The sequence below is a fragment of the Akebia trifoliata genome, chromosome 4 (assembly GCF_017979445.1).
Source record: "Akebia trifoliata isolate Shusen 1 chromosome 4, ASM1797944v1, whole genome shotgun sequence".
Lineage (NCBI taxonomy): Eukaryota > Viridiplantae > Streptophyta > Magnoliopsida > Ranunculales > Lardizabalaceae > Akebia > Akebia trifoliata.
Window position 1 is genome coordinate 1497033 of NC_141378.1, and position 22979 is coordinate 1520011.

At 32.8% G+C, this 22979-nt stretch overlaps 2 protein-coding genes across 3 annotated transcripts; one reads left to right on the forward strand and one right to left on the reverse strand.

Annotated features, from left to right (window-relative positions):
• Positions 1 to 1770: 1770 nt before the first annotated feature.
• LOC147402803 (26S proteasome non-ATPase regulatory subunit 12 homolog A-like) lies at positions 1771 to 10467 on the forward strand. Of its 2 annotated transcripts, none has more exons than XM_086438150.1 (12): positions 1771 to 1927; positions 2029 to 2223; positions 2844 to 2951; positions 3061 to 3165; positions 3325 to 3381; positions 3556 to 3752; positions 8198 to 8297; positions 8375 to 8487; positions 8598 to 8751; positions 8859 to 8936; positions 9810 to 10053; positions 10134 to 10467. In XM_086438150.1, exons 1-11 carry the CDS (start codon positions 1925 to 1927, stop codon positions 10026 to 10028), a joined length of 1329 nt encoding a protein of 442 aa, XP_086294276.1. In that variant the 5' UTR covers positions 1771 to 1924; the 3' UTR covers positions 10029 to 10053; positions 10134 to 10467. The 2 variants fall into 2 exon arrangements, with proteins under 2 accessions (XP_086294276.1, XP_086294275.1); XM_086438149.1 differs by having other exon boundaries at positions 10157 to 10467.
• Positions 10468 to 15835: 5368 nt separating this feature from the next.
• On the reverse strand, positions 15836 to 18987 carry LOC147402804 (ethylene-responsive transcription factor ABR1-like). The gene is made up of 2 exons (XM_086438151.1): positions 18390 to 18987; positions 15836 to 16627 (listed from the first exon to the last, which is right to left on the reverse strand). The coding sequence occupies exons 1-2, from the start codon at positions 18784 to 18786 to the stop codon at positions 15921 to 15923; spliced, it is 1104 nt and encodes a 367-aa protein (XP_086294277.1). The 5' UTR covers positions 18787 to 18987; the 3' UTR covers positions 15836 to 15920.
• Positions 18988 to 22979: the final 3992 nt, after the last annotated feature.

Below are 22979 nucleotides of genomic sequence, written 5' to 3' on the forward strand. Positions count from 1 at the left end.
ACAATCCTATGACATCGGACCTTGTTTTTGGATGCCATGAGGTGAACTTCACACCCCTTAGTAATAGTTGAAATCTTATTAGGTTAGTAAGACCAACCTGACACTTATCGAAATGGACAAAACTTGATTCAAATTATTTGCGTTGATGACATGTGATTGTCAATTAGGATTGTTCGCCCTCAACCCACCAAACCACCCAAAAAAAAATGGTCAGGGTCTTTATCCGCAAAAGTTGGGCACTATAGTGTGTGTATATTAAATATAGTTAGACATGAGATTTTATATAAATATTTGAATGGGGATTTTTTATTTTATTTTTATAATATATGGTCAATAAATAAATAAAAAGATAAAAACATAACACTGATTATTCATATGTTTTTAAAGTCTACGTGATCACTACCAGGGAAAACATTAAAATGGGGTAAAGAGGCTTAAAGTTTTTGTTTATGGGTGGACTTGATATGGATAACGCTACTTTTCTATTGCTTCTCCAAAGAAAATAAACAATGCTTTCAATACGAAGGAGTAGACGAACCCTTTCAACCAAAACCCATCCATTGTTAACCTCGTGATAACATTATTCCTATGACAAAAGATGTAGAATTGGGTATAGTGGGGTAAGGCTTTTAAGAGTGATGACGATGCCGAGTATGGGATGAAAAAAGGTTTGTTTTAGTCAATCACAGATTTTTGGGATAAAAAATTCATGCATCCTTAGTTGTATAAACTTGTTTTGTTTGTATTCAAAAAACTTAAGTACATAGGTAACGACACCCCATTATCTCCTTAAAAATTTTGAATGAGTGAAAATCGTTTCCCTAAGCAGCTCGTGTTTTTCTTAAGATCATTGTAATATCATATATCACTTGGCAAAACGATTTCCATCAGACCTCAAAACACTAAAGAAAGAGATGGAATCTATATCCATCAAGGGATCAACTAGTTGCACACCACACGTTACCAATTACGCTTCATCAGTTAAAATTTATCCTTTGCACTTTATTTAGATGATTACACTCCAAAAAAATAGTTAAAAATAACGTTGCACTCATTTTTACCCCTTTTGCCTAGACCATGCCACAAAAATTATTTTTGGCTTATAAAATTTCACAGCAAATACATTGTCGTTTTGGAATCATGCATGTTTTAAATTTTCTGGGTTACAAAACCATTTTGTAAGAAATACACTGGTTTTCCTTCTTTTTTTCGCGAAATACATTGGTGTTTACCTGAAAAGTTGCTCAACTCATAGAAGAAACATATAAAAAAATAAAAATAAAAAAATGAATAAATAATTAGTAGGAGAGTTACAAAGTTTTTCTACGTAAAGCTTTGTCCACAATTGTTACAAAGTGAGTATGGACTTAAACATGCAAGCCAACTACAATAGGACACAAAAAAAATTTCACTAAAGAAAATCAACAACATTATGATTAGTCATACATAAGCCATTAAATAACATCTCCTATTTTTCCCATTGGAAGTTACATGGAAAGTGAGTTAATAACAAGAAAATAAAAAACACTAGCAAAATCAATCACGAGAAAATAGGGAACAAGTAGAATTCACGAGCAGAGAATAAGAATACTCAGGAAGATGAATAAGTATTGAAGTGCAATAAGTAGGTTAAATAATGGTTTTCAAAAAATTCAAAAGAAAAGAAGATTTTTTTAAGGTTGGTGTGCAACTAGTCGGGTCATTAATTAATTGGTGTCTTAAACGTAAAAATCGGTGTGGAAGTCGAAATTTTATTTTATGTTTCCCAAACCACAAGGACGGCCACTCAGCTTCACTTTTTATACCTTTCTTCTGCTCCACTCCTAGGGTTTACGATCTGGGCAATCTCTCTCCATTCTCCTTTGGATTTCTATTTATTTCTAGTTTAAAACCCTAAAAATCTTTGAACTTGACCAGTTTAACAATGGTGAGATTCGTAAACTCTTCAATTTCTGTAGATCTCAGATTTTGTTCTCAATTCTTGTTAATTTTCGATCTCCGTGTCTTCGATTTTGTGATTTTTTGCAGGAAGGAGGAAGTAATCTAGACAGCCAGATAGAATCCCTCTTGAATGTGGAGAAGCAGATGAGACTTGCAGGCGATGTTGCCGGTACGAAGAAAGCTGCTATCGAAATTATTCAACTTTGCTTTCAAGATCGGGCGTGGAAAACCCTAAACGACCAGATCATCCTCTTGTCTAAGAGAAGAGGTCAGCTCAAACAGGTTCGAAACAAACCCTTTTTTTTTGTTTGCTTTAAAATTCGAGCCAATGGACTTTCAATTTGTAACTTCATTTGCGTATTTCGTTGTTGATCTTGTTCTGTAATTTTTTGTTTGTTTGATTTTTTTGTAATGGTAGGCCTTCTCGACTTCCTTCATTGATTCTTCTAATAAAACTATCTTCACCTCTCAAAAATAAAATATATAAAAAAAGGTGGAAACAAGATAGAAAATTTCGTGATAATTTTGCAGATCTACTGTGAAAGTTTCAATTTGATTTTACATAGGCGTTAACTTTGTGTACTCCAGCTCTAAAAAATCGAGGTCATGCGTGTAATTTCTTTTGTTAAGGAAATAAGTTCTATCCGGCCACTCCATTAGAAGTTTTAGGGTTAATAGTGCAATTGACAAAAAACCTCGTGTCATTAACTCAAGTAAAGAAGTTTGAGACTTTGAAGCATTGTGTCAAATAAAGATTCAATTTTTTTATTTTTTTTTATATTTATGAAATATAATTTATCTCAACTGTTGTGGTATTTTCATCATGATGGCTTGCCTGATATGGTAGTTAGAACAACTCAACTATACTTTTATTTTTCTCATTCTTTATTAATGTCAAGCAGGCTGTAACAGCTATGGTTCAACAAGCGATGCAATATATTGATGAGACACCTGATACTGAAACTCGTGTAGAGCTAATCAAAACACTCAACAGTGTATCTGCTGGAAAGGTGAGAGATATTGATAGGTCCAACGGTGTCCTGTTAGCTTATCCTTTTAAAGAACTTGTTGGTTTCTTTGTCTTTTGGGAATTTTAATCGAATTATCTGTCACTTTTAGATATATGTTGAAATAGAGAGGGCACGGCTAATCAAGAAACTTGCAAAGATTAAGGAAGAACAGGGTCATATTGCTGAAGCTGCTGATTTGATGCAAGAAATTGCTGTAAGTATCGCCAGAAACTACAAAGCATTATAAAACTTCTTTTTGATTGGAGCTTTATTTAGTGACCTATGCTGGTTTGGTTATTTTCTTTTTGATATAGACAAAAAATTCATGCACCCCCTTATAGTAATGCCTTCTATTGACTATACTATGTTACAGGTGGAAACGTTTGGAGCAATGGCGAAGACAGAAAAGATAGCATTCATCCTTGACCAAGTATTGGCTTCATTTTCTCTGTTATTAGATTATCATGGGAGGACTCAATTAATAAATGAATATTTTATTTATTTGTTTGGGGGGTGGATACCTTCAATAAAGGGATATTTTCTTTGGAGATAAGTGCTGATAATTTATATGCCTACTGACTTGTTGAAATTCAAAAAATTCCAGGTTCGTTTGTGTTTAGACTGCCAAGATTATGTACGCGCACAGATCCTTTCAAGGAAGATCAGTCCACGAGTTTTTGATGCTGATACTTCAAAGGAAAAGAAGAAGCCTAAGGAAGGGGATAATGTTGTTGAAGAGGCCCCTGCCGACATACCTTCACTGTTAGAGTTGAAGCGGATCTACTATGAATTAATGATACGGTATGTGGCATCTACTTTTTGGTAGAACCTTCTTTTTTTCCTTGATCAATTCTGACAGTGATACAGTCACAGCATATACCATCCCTGCTTTGTCACCAGTATGCAAGTTTCTGGATGATTTTTTATTTCATTTTTTCGTTTAGAATGTATCCTGAAAAGATATGATATCTGAAAAGTTTCATTCTTAGACCTCAAGGGAAAACTCGAGTGTTTTTTATTGCATCATATGGGAAGTCCTTGAATTCAAGTCATATCACTGGGTTGCTAGTTTCCTATCCATTGCTTCACCAAATCGGGTACAACATCTCCAGTAGCCTCTCCTTGAAAAAGGAGAGAACCTCATATCTATATCAATTTTTTCCTTTTTTCTTTGACTGGGAACTAATGTGTCAATAGAATCAAAATAAATTCGACATTTTTAGGAGTAAGTTTTTAGGAGTAATCAAGTTATTATTATTAACCAGTTTAAAATAAAACAACATATTTCCAAATAGAATTACAATAGTTGAATATAAGCATGCACTTAGATATAATTAACTGAAGACAGTTACTGTTAAACATACGACAATTTTCACAAATTGATGCAATAGAGAAATATGAAGGGTATCTCCATATTTGAAAAAGAAGAATAATAATTTACCGATTTTGTTATAGATATCAAGACACTTGTCCATACTCCATAAGGTATTAACTGCTCCCTTTGGTTCAAAACATTTGGTGTTGTGAGGCTTACGGTGATCACCTCCCAGTATACTAATGGAATGGGGTCAATTCATAATCTATCCAGTAATATTCTAATCATGTTTGACATCAATTTTATGAGATTGGATCAGGGCTTTCTCACAGATCTTTACACCATTATAAACATCCAATTTGATAACAATATAAGATTTGGGTTGGAGATGATCTTACCCTGGTATAGTACGCACAATTGATATGGAAAGGACGTATGATCTTGCAAATTAAGGATTTCTTGATTAAATGTTGGGAGGATAGAGTTTGGAGAAATTGCATTAGAAAGTGTATATTTTTTTTCCTTCTCAATTATGGTCAATGGAAGCCTGAAGGGTTATTTTAGGAGATCTTGATGGTTAAAACATGATGCACTTGATGCCTACTACATGCGTCAAATGGTATTGTGTGGTGGTCCATATGATCAGATCTCGTTGGTCCTAGATATCACTAAATGGGCATACCTATTTACTCCATTTGGGAAGTCGTTAGATGTGTTGGAAAGCTCATTCAAAGATCCACTTCACAGTATTTTAGGAAATTCTGATAATTTGAAGGTCAAAAACACGTTGAAAGTTTTGGATGGTTTGAGTAACAAAAAATAGAAGTCTTTTAGTTATATAGACTTTCTTATGTTTAGTATTGTAAATGGAACTCAAATATGTAATATTTGATCATTGCTAAAATTTTATGAATTAAAGTTTATGTGGGGGTTTACTTCCTCTAGAGAAATGATCTCTCTCAATTTCTTGTGTCAGAATCGTTTTCTTTTGATTTCTATTCCTCATTCTTGTTTTATTTTCCCTATTGTTGTATTTTATTACATCATCTGGTATCATAGTTCCATTTTATTGGAACTTAGGTTTTTGATCTAGAAAGGTGCCACCAAGTCGTAAGAACAATAATAGAAACATTTTCTTCTATTGGAAGTGACCATGGATTTGCCTCCCTTTTATAGCTTGATTGAACGGTGAACTGGTGATGATCGTCAAAGTCTGATGCACCGAGTAGAAGAAACTGGTGTTTTTTCAAATGGAAGTGGTTTTGAATCATCTGCTAGTTGCAGAGCCAACTAGTGGGAATGCTACGAGATCAATTGCACTGATACAAATTTTATTAGTGACTATTGAAACATTAAAAAATGTGACGCCCATGGTGATTGAGGCTGCAAATGTGGTTGCAGAACTCACAAGGGATGTGGATGACTTTATTTTTGTGTTGTGGAAGGTGCCAACTTGGCTAAGTTGGTAAGGCTTGAGGAGTGTTGATTCCACAACTTAGGTTCAAATCCTGTTGACCCACCTTCACCTCTACGCAATGTCACCTTGCTTGCCTAGCCAAGAAAATAAAATAAAATTGTAATGGTCACGGTTATGAAAGTGAATTTGTAGCAGATCGTGGTGATTATCAGAAAGATTTTAGATGGATCGAAATTCCCCAATTCAACGCATTGACTTAAGCGCAACACTTTCCTTGATTGGTTGAGAAGGTATATATTATATTTGAACTACTTGATGTGTCTGGTTTTAGAATGTGGTGTTGGTTGCATCCCACATTACTGAATATGCGTTCCAATGGTGCTTCCAGGTTGGCAATAGTTTGTTGGAGCCATAGTTTCCATTATTTTATTTTCCAACCATGTATTCCTTATTAGATTTTTGTGAGGGTCTCATTGTTCAATATGTGGTGAGAGATAATGAGGCTACTTCATGGTATTTGGGATTTCGAAGAAAACTCAACAACTGGCAGATTGATTCCATGGCATGTCTTCTTGAGAAGATTAAACTCCTTTATAGAGTCTGGTTTGTGGGTGTGGAACTGGTCTACAAATTATAACTTACAAGTTTTGGTTAGATCATTCGACAAGGGGATTACCCAGAAAGAGTTTGAGTTATTTCCTGCAAAAACCGTAGGGAAGGCCCTGGTTCTGTCCAATATTACATTCTTTGTGCAGGTAGAAGTACGAGATATAATCCTCAAAATCGATGACTTGAGTACTAGTGGTTTATCCTTTCCAAACATGTTCTCAATTTGTATCCTTATTCACTGCCCACTCATTAGAAAAGTCTGGAGGATTTTTACTGATGTTTAGTGAAGAAAAATGATTTTATTGAGAATTATTGGATGATCATACATTAACCCTTGATGAATTTATATAGAAAGTTACAATAGCCAAACATGGAATAAATTCATATCTAATTTCTACCACAACCTTCCATTATGGATGATGAGATACATGGAATATGATTCAATGTATCTCATGTACCATATTATTGCACCATATACTTTTAACACCCTCCTACAATTGCATGATCCTTTGAAGAAGGAATGTGTAATGGTTGTAATATATAGTTGCTCTTGATCTCATAGAGTAACATTTTTATTGATGCCCAAAAATCCAATCGTGCTTGTTGGTGAACGCCGTCTGTTTGTGTAGTCCATCACTGTCGCATCCCACTCATTTTTGAGTCTGTCCGTGCCAATGACTCACTAGATCAGGTCTGTCATGGTTATCCCAGTAGCATATAAAGTAGGATAACGCGTCTTATAAAACTCTCGTTGGAGAGGTTTAAAATAAAAGAAAAATAGAGATCATGATACATAAGTGAATGGATTAGGGAGGTTTATAAAGCTATAGAGGAAGGTGTGATTTTTATTGAAGAAAACTGAGGTAATAATAGAAAAGAAAAGAAAAGGAATTAGGCCCCACCGCCATCGTCGAAGAATGGTGCGCCAAGATCGTGCTCTCAGTAGAGCTTAAGCTCTGATACCATGAAGAAAATTGATTTTATTGAGAATTCTCAGAACCCTTGATGAATTTATATAGAAAATTACAAAAGCCAAATATGGAATAAATTCATATCTAATATTGACTTTCCTAATCTTTAAATATTATTCCTAATTTCTACCACAACCTTCTATACATCACAACCTTCCATTATGGATGAGATACATGGAATATGATTCAACGTATCTCATGTACCATATTATTGCACTATATACTTAACATTTAGCATTGTTGGGACTCTTTCGAACAGTCTCCCAATTATTTCAGGGGTGGTACTGCAAAGTATTGCACTATCTAAGAGAATTTTCTGGCAGTTGCTTTTTTCTGCATTTGTTGCATTTTATGGAAGGAAGAAAACAAAATAATCTTTGAGGAGAAAGGATTACCAAAGATGATTATGAAGATTAAATCTGTGTTGTACCACCAATGTGCTATGATCTTGGGGAAATTCTAAGGGTGCAGATTTGATTATTTTGTTTTCAGTTGGAATAACTTGATAGGATCTTATATTTTTCCTTGTTTGTTTTGGTCATTATTGCGTTGTCTCCTCACCAATAAAATTCTTCTTTTACTGATAAAAATCAAGCTTTTTTTATATGTCCTTGTAGAATTAGAAATTCATAGAGAACTGTTACTGTTCCTTTTTCGATGGGTAAGCTGGACTTGGATTTTTACTCATTCCTCACAAAAAATTGTAGTTTCAACCAAATTTAAGTCACTAGTTTTCAGAACATTGTCTAAGCACAGCATCAAAGTGAAGGCCTTTTTTAAACAGATATCAAAGTGTAGGTGCCTTACAGTAGGTTGAATGAAATCTTTGTATTCTGACATGCACAGTGAAATAGATGCAGCTTTGTGTTTTGTTTTTATTTGGCACCCCAAGAAATAGATAGTTACTTGTTTCTCCTTGATCTTTTTGTTGTAGGTACCACTCCCACAACAATGATTACCTTGAAATTTGCCGTTGCTACAAGGCTATATACGAGATCCCATCTGTGAAAGAAGATCCAGCACAGTGGATACCGGTAATGGCACTAGCAACTCCTTAATTGATGTTTTTCTCTATGCTTTGGAACCTCTCTAACAATTGGCCGACTTGTAGGTTCTAAGAAAAATTTGTTGGCATATGGTGTTGTCACCTCATGATCCAATGCAGTCAAGCCTTCTTAATTCTACCTTAGAAGATAAGAATCTTTCCGAAATCCCAAACTTTCGGTATGTCTTCTATGATGTAGTTTCCTTTCCCATTGAAACTCCGGATCTAACTTTGATATCATTAAAGTTTACGTTTGATACCTGCTTAAGCTCCTCCATACTCTTCTCAGGTTGCTATTGAAACAGCTGGTCACAATGGAGGTCATCCAGTGGACAACTCTTTGGGAAACATATAGGGAGGAGTTTGAAAATGAGAAGAATATCCTTGGAGCGGCTTTTGGTGACAAGGCTGCAGAGGATCTGAAACAGAGGATTATTGAACATGTAATAATTTCTGTGCACATCAAGATACGGTTTAAATTTTTTTTTTTTCTTTCATCTTTTATTGTTTTCGATAGTTAGTATATTTGTAAGATTTCTTATGTTTTCAGAACATCTTGGTCGTGTCAAAATATTACTCAAGGATTACCTTGAAGAGAGTTGCAGAGCTGTTGTGCCTTAGTATCCAGGTTTGCTACTTCTTTCTGTGAATATTCATTCTTATGGTACACACCTTTATTCTTGCATTGCCCTCCAGACTAATCTGTACTAGAGGAGCGGGTATGCTCCTCACTGGAGTTGTTGTACAAGGTCTATTTGGCAACAAATAGCTTCTTTACAAATTTTATTTCATCCTTGGCATGGGATGTCAGCTAAAGTTCAAAGAAGACATGGTTACATGTAATTACTTGTGGTAACATCATAAGATACTATGTATCAGCACCTAATTTTTAGATTGAACTGTTGTTAGATGAGTCACTAGGAAATTGTTTGAATATTCTTATTATCTTTGAGATTCTTCTGTCAGAAAATTTGTCTGGGATAGTAATTGTATAAGTAAGGCTGTGTGATGCACAATCAGAAATTCCTTTTGAGGTTTCCTCATAAGACGAATAGCCAATACATCACATGGATAGCGTGTTGGGGTCTGCCACCCTATGCAACAAATCTATTTTATCATTATTTCTTTGTCTTATTTAATACAATTTTGTAAAAGAGATGGCAGTGTGAGATTTGAGGCTGCACAACACGCTTCCCTCATGCCTTTGTCTTTTATTCACTGTTCACTACATTGTAATATCTGTGTGATTTGAAATATTGGGTGACTTGCATGAAGATCTTAAACAAGCAATTTTTTGAAGTATATCCTCTCATCTTACCTAATCTATAATTCCAAGATTAATATCTGTTTAAATCTCATAATTGGCATTTACACTTTTTTTACAAAACAATGGCTAAAAGGATAATATAATACAAAACAAAGTTCAATCCATTTTTTTTCCTGATACCTTGAAAAGCTTACTGGACTTCAATTCATTTTATCATCTCTCTTAATATTTCAGGAAGCTGAGAAGCATCTCTCAGATATGGTCGTCTCCATGTCACTGGTGGCAAAGATAGACAGGCCAATGGGAATAGTGTGTTTTCAGACGGCAAAGGACAGCAACGAAATTCTCAATTCATGGGCAACAAACTTGGAGAAAGTGCTCGATCTTGTTGAGAAGAGCTGCCACCAAATCCACAAAGAAACCATGATTCACAAAACAGCTCTGAAAGTCTAATACCTGATTTTACCGACTGCAAGTAGTACGTCTCTCCCTCTCTCGTATGCGCGTGCACGCACACACACACACGTACACATACAATACATTCATACATAATGACAGCTTGTTTTGGTCATCTTTTGCAGATTGATTGTGATATTGCTCTGTGGATTTTGTTATTGTCCAAGCAGGACCCGATAATTGATGAGCTTGCTAGTCTCAAATGATGTGTGGTTGGATGTTCAGCATTAGCTTTTAGTTTTCAGAATTCCTTCTTTTTTAGTTAACCATAACCCCTTGGTACTATGGTTAAAAGGATACAAAATACTTGTTTATGCCTCCTAAACCTGGATTTCAGAATGTTGTATATCAACACAAATACCTAACTTCATCGACGTCGACCCATTAGAACATTTTATGGTGGTGGAAAGAAACTGAGTGCTTTTGTTGCTTACCATCTTTACTTGTTTTGTGCTGATATTTAATCATTCTTTGCTTGCTTGCTTGTCTATTCTCTTTCAATGATATTGATATTATAGTGCTTGCCCTTCCCTCTCTCTCTCTCTCCCTTTTGGGTGGCCTGCCCTTGTTGGCCCAAAGCATGTCATATGTTCCTTATGGTTTGTTGTCAATGGGGTTGATCGTTCATGAAAGCTTTCGGTTCAAATAATTAGGAATGAGAAGTGGCCTGGTGGGTCATATCTGTTTTGGTGGTCAGATTTTCATGGCTACAAGAAATGATGGTTGTGATGTTTGTATCTTTTTGAGTAACGAGAGCTGGATGTGACAAATACCGAAGTTCATTGCCTAAAGGACTGAAAACTGAGAACGCTTAATGCATCTTATCCTGATTATTACAGAGAGAATAATGATCTACGGTTCTGTGATGGGTTGGGGGGCGTCCGATTATCACGAATCTTATAGAAATGTTAAGCTGGACCTTTAGTAGTAAGGTGGCTAGTAATCCCACAAGTTTGATGTGATTTACAGTTGTAACCAATTAGATCCATCGAAGATGGAAGTTTTACTAGGAGTTTGAGATTCGTAAGAAGTTCATATCCAAAGGGTTTGAAGTCACGTGACTTGACTTCAATTGCTTGATAAAATAGCGTGAGAATGAAGTGGAAGGACCAAGTCAAAACATATTATTGTTTGATTTGTGGTGGGCCATACATACAACACTAACGCACATTATAAATCATCATTCAGCACAGCAGGCCGGCTGTGTGTGTACATGTCTCATGTGAAAAATGCACATGTCTGTACAAAGGATAAAGCAGCATCTGCACCTTTTAAGATCACATTGTTGGATCCCTAAATCAAGAGAGAGAGAGAGAGAGATCTTGATTAGGTTTATTGACTTTCCCAAGGGTTTTGATTTTGATTTTGATTTTCAAAACATTCAATTTTTCAAGTCAATGTCAAGTTTCAATTTTGGCAGGAACCTGAATGTTCCACTGAAACGAATTTTTGAACCATGAGTAGCAATAAAATATATTTTTATTAGATTTTTTAGTTGGGAAGACAAAAATAAAAATAAAAATGAAATGGTCTTTTGATCGAGACATTTTTTAAACATTCAATTTTTCAGGTCAATGACTCGAAATTTGAAAACAATAAGATGTTATGTAATTAGATGAAAAGAGACTTAAGTGATTTAAATTTGATTAAGATGTTCTACCTCATCTCTAGAAAATAATGACTAAAAGATTTTGAAAGGAGGAGAACAGTTGGAGAGAAGTCTTTGAAGGTTTTGCCGGATTTTGGCTCCCTATGATCGAGTGGATCCTCTGCAATTATTTTTTCTTGTATTTCTATGTAATGTAGTTAAGCGGTTGGGTTGGGAGAGCGCCACATGATAGCAACATCGAATTCTCTCTGTTAAAATCTCTGAAGTTTAATTACTGTTCATTTTCAAAGCTGTTGATCAGGTTAAAAAATGACTTTTTGCCCCCCTCGAATCTGATCTATAAGTCATGAACCTTACATTCCTGTCTACATTTAAAAAACAAATAAACTACAGAGGATTCTCTGGCTATGAGTGGTGGTATGAATAATAATATATTTATTTTTTGTATTCAATTTTTCAAGGTTGAATACCAAACAAAACAAAAGATGAAAATATAATGTTATAGAAAAAATGATTTAGACACCCCTCCGCATGTTGAGGCATGTTTGTGATACATGCGTTTCAATTTTTTGATGTCACTTCCATCTTATTTACCTAAATGCCCTCATCTTTGACATCTAGTTAACAATCCTTTATTTTTAATTGCAAAACTAGTCATGTCTTCGATCAAGGTGATTTAGACATTACCCTACCCGTTAGCTAAGAATCTTAAGTTACTTACTACGCAAGACAGGTCATTTTCATGTCATCAATGTAAGGCTGATTTAGACATACACCTAAATCTTCTTAATTTATATAAGAGTCGTGTTTGTGTGAGTACAAACTGAATCTCATATTGTATATCTTGATGTGAAAGTGGATAAGGATCATATATATTTTTTCATTCATTTTTTGATGAAAAATATTTATGATTTTCATACACTATCACGTCAAGAAGTGTGATACAAGGTTCTAGTCTAAGGTTACTTCAATATTATTCTTCATATGATAAAATATAACGTGGATCCCACTAAATTACAATTTTATGGAGTATGGGGGGCAACGGGGCAGGGGGATAAACCTCCTTTCCTATAGGAAAGTTCACACTAGTACTCCACCTTTTCTATGTTGGATTAATTTGAGATTTATCATAATATTTAAATAGAAAAAAATAAAATTAAGAATTAAGTAGTTTGTGTTTTAAAGATGTGTAAAATTTTATAGTCTTACATCGAATAGAAATAATTAAAGAGTATAATTCTTCTATAGAAATTCTTACATAGTGTAGTAAGTGTGAAAAAGATATGGGTCAAGTCCATACGCACGTGAGGACTTATGAGTTCTAAAAAGGATTTGGACCCATTGGTCCGAAAAATCTTAGTGCGTGTGTGTGCATGCAAGGAGGGTGCAAATCTTCGAATTTATCTTAAGACTATTGTGTCCAATACAAAATTTGTTCATTTCAACATTAAGATAGTATATTTTACGATATTTAAAATATATTTTGTTATTTTATTTCACATAATTTTTTTACTTATTATCTGTAATCTAACATCATAGGTTCTATTATCCTCTCCTCTCGCACCACTCTTTTATAATAATACCTTTTCTAATTTTACTATCTTTCCTCATTTACCTTTTATTTTTATTTTTTAAATACTATAAATTCTTGATTTTTTTTCTCAAAATCAAGTATCTTTAATCTTTATGATCCAAATTTTAATCTTAATCTTTAATATTAAGATTTTATCGACTTCAACTTTTAAAATACAATTTTTAATTAAGATGTAGATCCAACCTCTATTTTGATGAAAAATAGTATCAAGGCACTTCAAAGTTAAAAAAAAAAACTTGAAAAGATGTAAATTTAATAATTACCAAAACATGGAAGGTATGTAATTGGCGGTAGTGACACGTAAGCAGTCGACAGTAGATCTACCACCTAAAAAATGCACGTGCAAAAAATGCATGGATGTCACGTGCACGCACCTGGACATAGTGGCGGTGACATATCTATATCAGTTTGGCTTCCAAAACTCTTACTAACCAACGACTGACCACAAGAAAAATTACCAGCTTTTAGACAGATTTTCCACTCTTGGTCGATTCGTTCCACGTCAGCAGTCCTGATATTAAGTAGATAATGTTGGACCACTTTCGTATGCGACAGAATACAGATCCAAACCATAAAATATAATTGCGAATAATGTTTGAATTGACCTTAAGAATATACGTCACATCGCACATCATGACGTGACCCTTAGATGTTTTTCATGGAATCGTTCCAACACGACTCTTTATTTTTATTTTTTTTCACGTTCTATAAAAACGATGGACGGATTATAATTTACTAGAGTAATTTTATAAATAATATTTTTACAAGAATCATTATTTTAACAAAAATATATGATCTCCTAACACATGAAATTTAACAATTAAGATTTATCATTGTGATAGGTATGAATTGTCTGGATATGTATAAATCTTGATCATTGAATTTCACAAATGTGAGATTGGGATTATCTGTATTTTTTTGAATTAATGGAATCTTATCATTTATAAAAATATTACGAAATACTAATATTTAAAACTTATTTTAAAGATAAAATGGGATTACATTTTAAAATATTTTTTGAAACAACCATCATTCCTATTGAAAAGAATAATTGTGTAGTAATTTATTTAATTCACAAGATATGCGACTATTCAAGCCTCCTTGTTCAGAATTCATGCTACACTTGATCTAATCTCCATGATGTAATGAGAACAAATAATCGTGTAATAAGAAATTATTTCTTCATCAGGCATGTCATGATCCAAGGCTCATTTAGAATTTGTGTCACACTTGATCTAATCTTCGTGACGTAATGAGAGCGAACAAATTTATTTTTTTTCTTAAACGTATGTGTCATGGACAAAGTCTCATCGCATAGTGTCCATAAACATTTGAACTTATCTTTATGACGGTGTTCAAAGTTAGTCCCCACACGCCCACCCCACAAGTTTATGGAATTCTCAAAGGTATTCAATCATGTAAGGGAATACCTTCAAACTTTGAATTTAACTCATAAGGTCTTAATTCAAGTCCATTTTAACTATTTTGTCGATTTGTTTGGTTAGAATTCAAGCTCGTAATTGGGGATTTTTCATTATTGAATGAACCACATCCGTAAATATAAGGAGAAAATCTTATCCTACCTTGAGGTTTGAAGGTTGAAGTAGATAATATCTCAAGATCGAAGATATGTAATTTTGAAGTTGAAAATGATTGATTTTAAAAGAATTGAAAAAAAAAATAAGCACATAAACATAGGAAATATGAAAAGGCAAAGGAAAAGGGGAGTATGATATCTTTACTTTCCTTTTCCTTGAAGTTATTCTATTACTAATTAATTGTCCTCAATGACATATGGAGCTGTCTTTGGCATGTTCACCACTTGGTCAGAATCCTCATGTTGAGATTTTAAGAAGTTTCTTTCACCCACATTTACAAAGAAACAAACAGAACTATTGATTTGCTAATTTCTTTGAATGATAGTTTAGGTTGCCTTATTCTCGATTGCACTTCGCTCCTTATTCCTCTTTTATCCATCATTATTTAAGATAGAAGAGGGATGTGTTATGTGAAATTGTAGCCTTATTGCTCTTTTATCCATCATTGTTTAAGATAGAAGATGGATGTGTTATGTGAAATTGTAGCTAGTTTGAGTCAGCCCAGGTGAAATTTTTTTTTTTTTTTTAACTTTAAAATATTATATTATATTTTTGATAAACTATTGATTTGACCGTTGTATTGAAAACAAAAGGCAACCTTATTTAAAGGAGTTCAATTCTGTAATTAATTACAAAGACTAATACTTTTTTTTGAAAATTATAAAATATAACTTGAATTGTGGACTATTAAGCCTTTTAGTAACTCGTAAGACACTTTAATATTTTTTATTATCTTATAAATTAAAATGATGAAAATACCCGAATCCCTTGATAGGTAGAAAGAAGCATTTCCGATGTTTTAAGTTAAATTACTCCGAATGCAGGACAATCCAATGTTTTGGTTAGATATGAGAAAATAAAAAAAAAATAAAAAAATTGGGGACAATTAATGAAAACTTTGGTAATATCAAGGTCATACTTGGAAGTCCAAAATAAAACCTGAAACCCTGAAATACTTTTTGGTAACAAAATCCTTTTTTTTTTTTAATATCTACTCCAAATATTTAAAATAAATCTTACACTCTCCAAAAAGAAAACAAACAGTAACAAAAGAAATAAAGAAATAAAAATATTATCCACTTAAACATTCAACCAGATGAAGTCCAAGAAGGCGTCGGAAAACCTGACCCACCACCCTGTTCATGATTTTCAGGCGGCATGAAATAACCCATTTGTTGATCAGAAAAAAACAGAGGAAATGAAGGAGAAGATGAAGAAGAAGAAGAAGTAAGAACAGAGGAAGGGATCATTGAAGAAGAAGCTAAAGAGGTAGAATAGAGCATCTGCTCTAACAGATTAGTGGGTTGTCTTCGAAAATCAAAAGAACTCTGAAGTAATCGAGAATATTCGATATAATCTCTCGAAATTTCAGAGCTCGGTACTTGCTGATGAAGAGGTTGAGATTGCAAGAATGGATGAGGTGTTTGAGAAATCGGTGAAAGGGTTGTTTGAGAATTGGAAATCGTGAAATGGGTCGCCGGAGAAACTGGAAGAGATGGTCGGAGAGTGGCGTTTTCTGGGAAATTGAGTTTTGCTCTGCTTCCTCTGAATCTAAGAGCAGCTTCATCGTAAGCTCTTGCAGCGGCTTCTGCTGTGTCAAATGTACCTAACCAAACTCTCGTAGCTCTGTGTGGGTCCCTTATTTCAGCTGCCCATTTGCCCCATGGCCTCTGTCTCACTCCTCTGTATTTTCTCCTGATCTCTCCTCCTCCTCCTCCATAGTAAGTGATTTGATCTCTTGGAGTAGATGGAGTTGCTGTAGTACATGTTGTCCTGCTTGGACCTTCTTCTCGTACTGTGGAGAAAAAATAACATAGCGTTGAGAGCTCAATCTAGACATCTTAAATCTCAATTAAATGAGAGAGAGAGAGAAAGAGAGAGCTCTTGATGCATGTGAGAGTATACATAAAGAAAAATTAATGGATCAATCTAGAGCTCTTAGCAGACAAGAGAGAGAGAGAGAGAGAGAGAGAGAGAGAGAGAGATCTAGTGAAATTGAGAAGGTTACAGAATATTGAGTCGTGATGAAATGACTCGCCAGGTGGCATTCTCAATTTGGAAAGATCTACATTTTAACCTACAAAAGGTTTTAAAATGTTGGATCAACCAGTTACGAAAATACTAGACAATCCATTGCCTTAATCAAGTACTTTTTTTTTTTTTCTAATTTCTAAAAAGTTAATGTTTTTTATTTATTTTAATTAACGTAAATATTATAATTTTTTTAGTTATTTAAAAAAAAAACAAAATGACAACATAGAACCCACATCTATTATGTTAGGGATTTTATTCCAAAATCTTAATACGATTAAATAAATGATAAAACAAATAGAGTGCCGATAATCAAGTGGCAACTCAATCGATTTACAATTTTACATGATGTGATAGACTCAAAAATGGTACAATTCCCTATAAAAAGGTACAATTTTGTATCCCAAAAAGAGCTGAACTACAATTTATAAGCCTATCACATCAAATAAGTTGATGGAGTATCTCATGTGCCTAACTAAGATTAACACAACTCAAACAAATAATATCAATAAAACATAGATAAATTATAACAAATATATTTAAGGAATTAAGGAATACTAATCTTAAAAAAGTTATAAATAAATGATTTAATGTAGAAGATGAATGAATGAATGTTGAAAATGACTAAGAAAATACATATAATTACTTAAGTTGAAGATATATATAACACAAGAAAATTTTCGTAATATCATTCTTGTTCTTTTTATAGATATATGTATAGAATTCATGTTGTAAACACATATATAAGCACTATGATGTTGATAAAGATCTATGAAAAAAACACATATAAAAATTAAAGAAATTAAAATAACAAATATTTTATTTTTGGATACAAATATTTCTAGAAACAAACTATGCTTATAATCATAATCACCAAGTCGGAATATGGATTTAAAACGGGAAGAAATTTTTTTGAAAAAAATAGAAAAAAAAATTAAAAATTAAAAATTAAAAAAATATATATATATGTAAAAATTAAAATTTATATATGATAAAATTCCAACTTATAATTATATATTTTATGATGATAAAAAAAATTAACTATAGATGCATCTTTTGAGCAAAATAACATATCATTTAAAAAAATACTATAACATCAAGCATTATGACCAAATCCCTATATTAAATAATGAACCAAACAACTACTAATCATAAGGCCATCGAAATTAATCATAGATCTAAAAGTTTTTTTTCTTTTTAAATTAGATTAAAACAATAAATAGTGTATCGTAAGGAGTGCAGATCAACATAATCGATTGAATTTGCCACGTGGGGTAGATTATCAAGATTCGATTAGAAATTCACAAGTGCACCACCGTCGTTAAAATACTATCTCCGTTTCATCTTTAAAACAAATTATATATATATATATATATCACTAACATCATTAAAATTATACATTTAATCAATGATTTAAATACTTTTTAAAAAAATATATATAATTATCACTAATATCATTAAAACTATTTAAAAAATATATATATATATATATATATATATATTATTGATTAAATTTTTTTAATTACCTGGTACAGTTGATGATGTCTCTCCTTGTGTGGTCGTGAAATCACCAAAGCCTCTATAAATCCTCGTAACTGATTCACTAATCTGACCACTACTCTCTTCTTCACGTTCTCTCTTTTGTCCACCACCACCACCACATGAAGAATACGACAAAGCCGATGGGGCAGAAACAGAAGCAATACTTGATGTAACCGACCCGGTCCAACGCGACCCATAAACCCAATCTCCATTCCTGTCATCCGAAACCACATGGGTCAGAGCCGACACCATAGCCGACATCTCCCCCGTCTCACTGTAATCCGAAAATATTGGTGCTGCCATCTCCGAAACCGTTACGAACTCTTGTTGTTCTTCAGATCGTCCTTCATCAGGACTCGTCTCTCTGGCATCACCCGTCATCGGAAATCTGACACACTTCCTTCGCCACCTTTAACATGTAAGTGTACTCGATTGAGAATCAGCAAAATTCAATCAAGTTGTCAAGAATTCTTCGAAGTTTGTTACAAACCAAAGGATATATAAACAGATGGGTAATTTACACGTGCGCCACCGCCATTAAAATACTGTCGCTGTGTCGTCCTTGTGAACATAAATGCATCACAGTGCTTTATTCCTTTCTTTATATTTGTATAGAGACACGTCATATGGGTTTCATGTTCACACTAGCCAGGTCGGTGTACGAGAGAGTTTGGGTTTGAATTGAGTTGTGCCGACAAATCATCCAAATTGGACGACCAGTATTTCGAAACCGGTCCGAACCGGTGATTCGACCGATTCAGCTAATTTGGCGGCTTTTTTTAGTATTATCTTTTTATATAAATTATATTATAAATATATAAATAAAGGTATTTTCGGAAAAATGGAAACATTTTAAATTTTTTGAACAACATAAACAAATATTGAATCATAGTTTGACTAATTTGACAAATTTAGGGACTCTCAAAACCCATGTTTTAAACCTTAATAGATGATTTGAACAAAAATCGAAAATTTGTCGGCTTGGTTGGTGGAACTAGGTTTAATTTGGTTAGAATGATTTATATTTATTAAAAAAAATAAATAAAAATATGTATTCTTTTTTCCTTATATTATTTGATTTATTTGTATAGAAAAATAAGATTAAAAAAAAATACTAACTCATTGATCAAATCGATTTTTTTTATAAAATCTGGTCAAGTTAGGTAGAAGTTGTCAATGGATTAAATCAAACCCGAATTTTGATTCGATAACTTCGGGTATGAATAGATGTTTTGAATTCCGATGAGGATTTGATCCGATATCTTATTGGATCAGATCTGGATCAACCATGTCTTGATCCAATAATATTTTCGAAAGTATATAAATTATATTATGTATTAATTGAGATGTGCAAAGTTTATTTAGATTTTGTGTATAAAATCGAGCTTGACCCGATCCGATTGTTAATGAATCGGGTTTGGATCTTACTATTAAGTTCCAATTAAAATTCGATCCAATAAGTAACTGGTTTGAAACTTATCGGATCAATCCCAGATTCGATTCAAGCCTTATTAGATCAATACCAAATCAACCTCGACTCGATCCATTAATAGTTCGTTTTTAATTTGGTTACATATTATCTCTTGCTGTGACTTCAAATTACACTTATTAGGTAAGTCGGGATAAATCCTTGTAGGTGGCAAACAAGGGGCTTGAACTCAAGACCTCTCCTTCTTTGGAGGGAGGTCTTGGCCTCTATGTCCAACACTCAATCCAATTACTAATTTACTTAAATAAGAAGATTGGCATGTTGGCCCAAAAATGTCATTTGCAACAAATTGAAAAGATTGGGTTCCACCTACTTGAAGTAGGTTTTCAAGGTGTATCAAAAATATTTCAAAGAGAGAAAAAAACAAAAAAAACCTATTGTTATGTCTAAAGATTTTGATAACAAGACATTGGGCTCTCTTTGATTGGAATCTAAATATTTCGGAATCCTTCTCTTCCATACTCTCTTCTTCATTATTTTCAATTTCAGTTATGAATCCCATATCATAAAACATATACAATAGAACAAGAACAAGAACAAAAAGGTAGGCTGGGCAAAAAATATTAAAATATGTTTTGATGAGTGGTGTTTGTGTTGGATGTTTAACAAAATGCTGTCAACGGATTTAGGCACACCTGAAATTCAATTTTATAACTTTGGATTTTGAAAAAGGTACTTTGATTGTTAAAAATAAATAATTATATCGTTGGATACGACGAAAGTGAAGATGTAACCAAGTTGGAAAATAATGCTTTGAGAGAATTAACTCAACTTTAAAAGAGAAAATATAAATTATACTTTAATTTTAGGTGAAATCATTTAAACACTCTTTAGAAGAAAAAAAATGCAAGGATTTAATTTATGTTATAAGGATGAGACTTATTACCATATCAACTTTAATTCCTATATATGTTATCAAAGAATTATACACAATTGATATGGCATTAATAAAAGTTGACGTGACAATAACAACTCTTATAAGGATTTATAGAGATTTTTTTAAGAATTATCAGGTGTCCTGTACCTAATCAAGGTAAAGTGACACTCCATCTTTATGTCATATGACATTTTTGATGACCCACTAATAACATGGATTTGTAGTTTCACCACGGATGAACTACATATCCATTCAATGGGTCCCAAAAATGCCGACATAAAATGGGATGCCATGTGAGTTAGATCTCTACTCTTTTATTAGGAGTCTCTAGGAAAATCTTCTAGATGCTAAAACGTGGTATGAGGTTACTATTTAACTCATCGAAAGGTTGGTGGTCTCAATAAAATTGGATTTTCATAATTTATATATTAAAATCAAAATGTACTTGTTCAAAGTTAAAACCAATTGGAGGAAACTGGTAAAGATTGGGAACAAATCAAATCCTTGACAAGAGTAGTACCGAACCCTAGGAAACTAGGGTGACTGTATTATTTTGGTCTAAAGGAAACCCGTTTTTCTTCTCTAGCTTATCTCATCATGAGCACAGTAGAAGTCTGACTATTTTGATTTGATAGAATGATGGTGGAAGTTAAAGCTAACTGTCGCCATGTTCTTCAGTCAACCATTGAACCTGATTTCGATACAGTTCTCCACGTCTAGTAATATTTTAAATGTTTTATTTACTAGATAACCTCTACTACCTCTTGTAATTAATATTAGGGGTCTCTCGTGTTTAAACCACTAATGCTATGTTTTGTTCGATAGAGAGAAGATAAGAGAAATTCAAATTCTTTCCGTCATGTTTGGATTGACTGGAGAAAATTTGGGACAACTTTAAAATTTTAAAATATTTTTAAAAAGATTTACAAATAAAATTAGAATTATTAAATATTTTAAAAAGAATTGTCTGCATTTCTCTCATCTTCTCTTGACATTTAGAGAGAAAGAAAACTCAAAAAAATTTTTTTTTTCAAAAACTTTTCTCTTCTCTCCCCCACTTTACAATCCAAACAAGAAAAATTGAGAAAAATTCATTTAATTTTTTTTTTTTTTTCCATTTCTCTTAATCCAAATATATCCTAAGAGAGATTATTTCCAGTTTAAGTGTATATAAATAAGATGTTTGTATGATCATCTCTACTCCATCAATTATCCATTTGATGAACCATGGATTAATATGGTAACGTTGACGATTGTAGTACAAACTGTGCTATGAGTCATTAGCTTCAACTTTAATCAAATGCTAGATTTTATTCATAAAGCAGTTTGCAATAGAAATGATCTTTTAAAAATTGGATTTATAAGTTGATCTAATTGCACTCCATCACTTAAAAGATCCTCAATGCCTCTGCACGGGTGATTGCACTCTGTAGAAAATTCCATCTCATTCTTCTCATTTTTCTATTAATTGCACTATATAACTCATATTATTGCGACTTTAATAAAAATACAGGCAATTGCAATAGAATAATATATATAATAGGATGAATTGAGTTGTAGGAGATCGCAAATGTTCCTCTCGTGCGAGTGTTAAGATAAGGATTTTTCTCTAATAAAAAAAAAAGTATATATTGTTCTAGGTTGGGATGCAATCCGAAACTAGTAGTTATTTATGAAATAAATATTATTAAATATTTTTATTTAATTCATAAATTATACAATTTTTAAATTTAAACTTCTAAAAATGCATTTAATAATTTGTTTTATTATTACTGTGGTAAATAAAAGGTAACACATAAAACGTTTTTTTTTTTTTTTTTATATATAATTAAGTTGAAGTAATTATTTTTTGTTGTTAGTTGTAACAACTTTTTATCATTTTTTTAAAGGAGCAATTGAACATTTAGTTTTGAAAATAAAGTAAAAACATAAGTAAAACATGCATCATATAGAATGCAGGCATGGGTCGGTGAAGCTCATTATCTACTTTGGTCAAAATGTAATCTAATTAACCACCCAATCACATCAACCCAAAATTAGATATTTTACTAAGTAAAAACATAGTAAAGTGTTTTATATATACGCCCGCCAACCCTTTAAAAATAAATTAATTAAGAAGGGTAATTTAGATATCACCCATCTGAATTTAATGAATATTTGATATACCCACGTGTTTTCAAAGTGGTTATATACCCCTAGATTGCAATC

Excerpts from the sequence above, each read along its gene's own strand:
- LOC147402803 (XM_086438150.1), top strand. Across the intron at positions 8,298-8,374 it reads ATCCAGCACAGTGGATACCG|GTTCTAAGAAAAATTTGTTG; the intron begins GTAATGGCACTA and ends GCCGACTTGTAG. Across the intron at positions 8,752-8,858 it reads AACAGAGGATTATTGAACAT|AACATCTTGGTCGTGTCAAA; the intron begins GTAATAATTTCT and ends TTATGTTTTCAG.
- LOC147402804 (XM_086438151.1), bottom strand. The coding sequence starts at position 18,786 with ATGACGGGTGATGCCAGAGAGACGAGTCCTGATGAAGGACGATCTGAA. Across the intron at positions 16,628-18,389 it reads GACATCATCAACTGTACCAG|TACGAGAAGAAGGTCCAAGC; the intron begins GTAATTAAAAAA and ends TTTTCTCCACAG.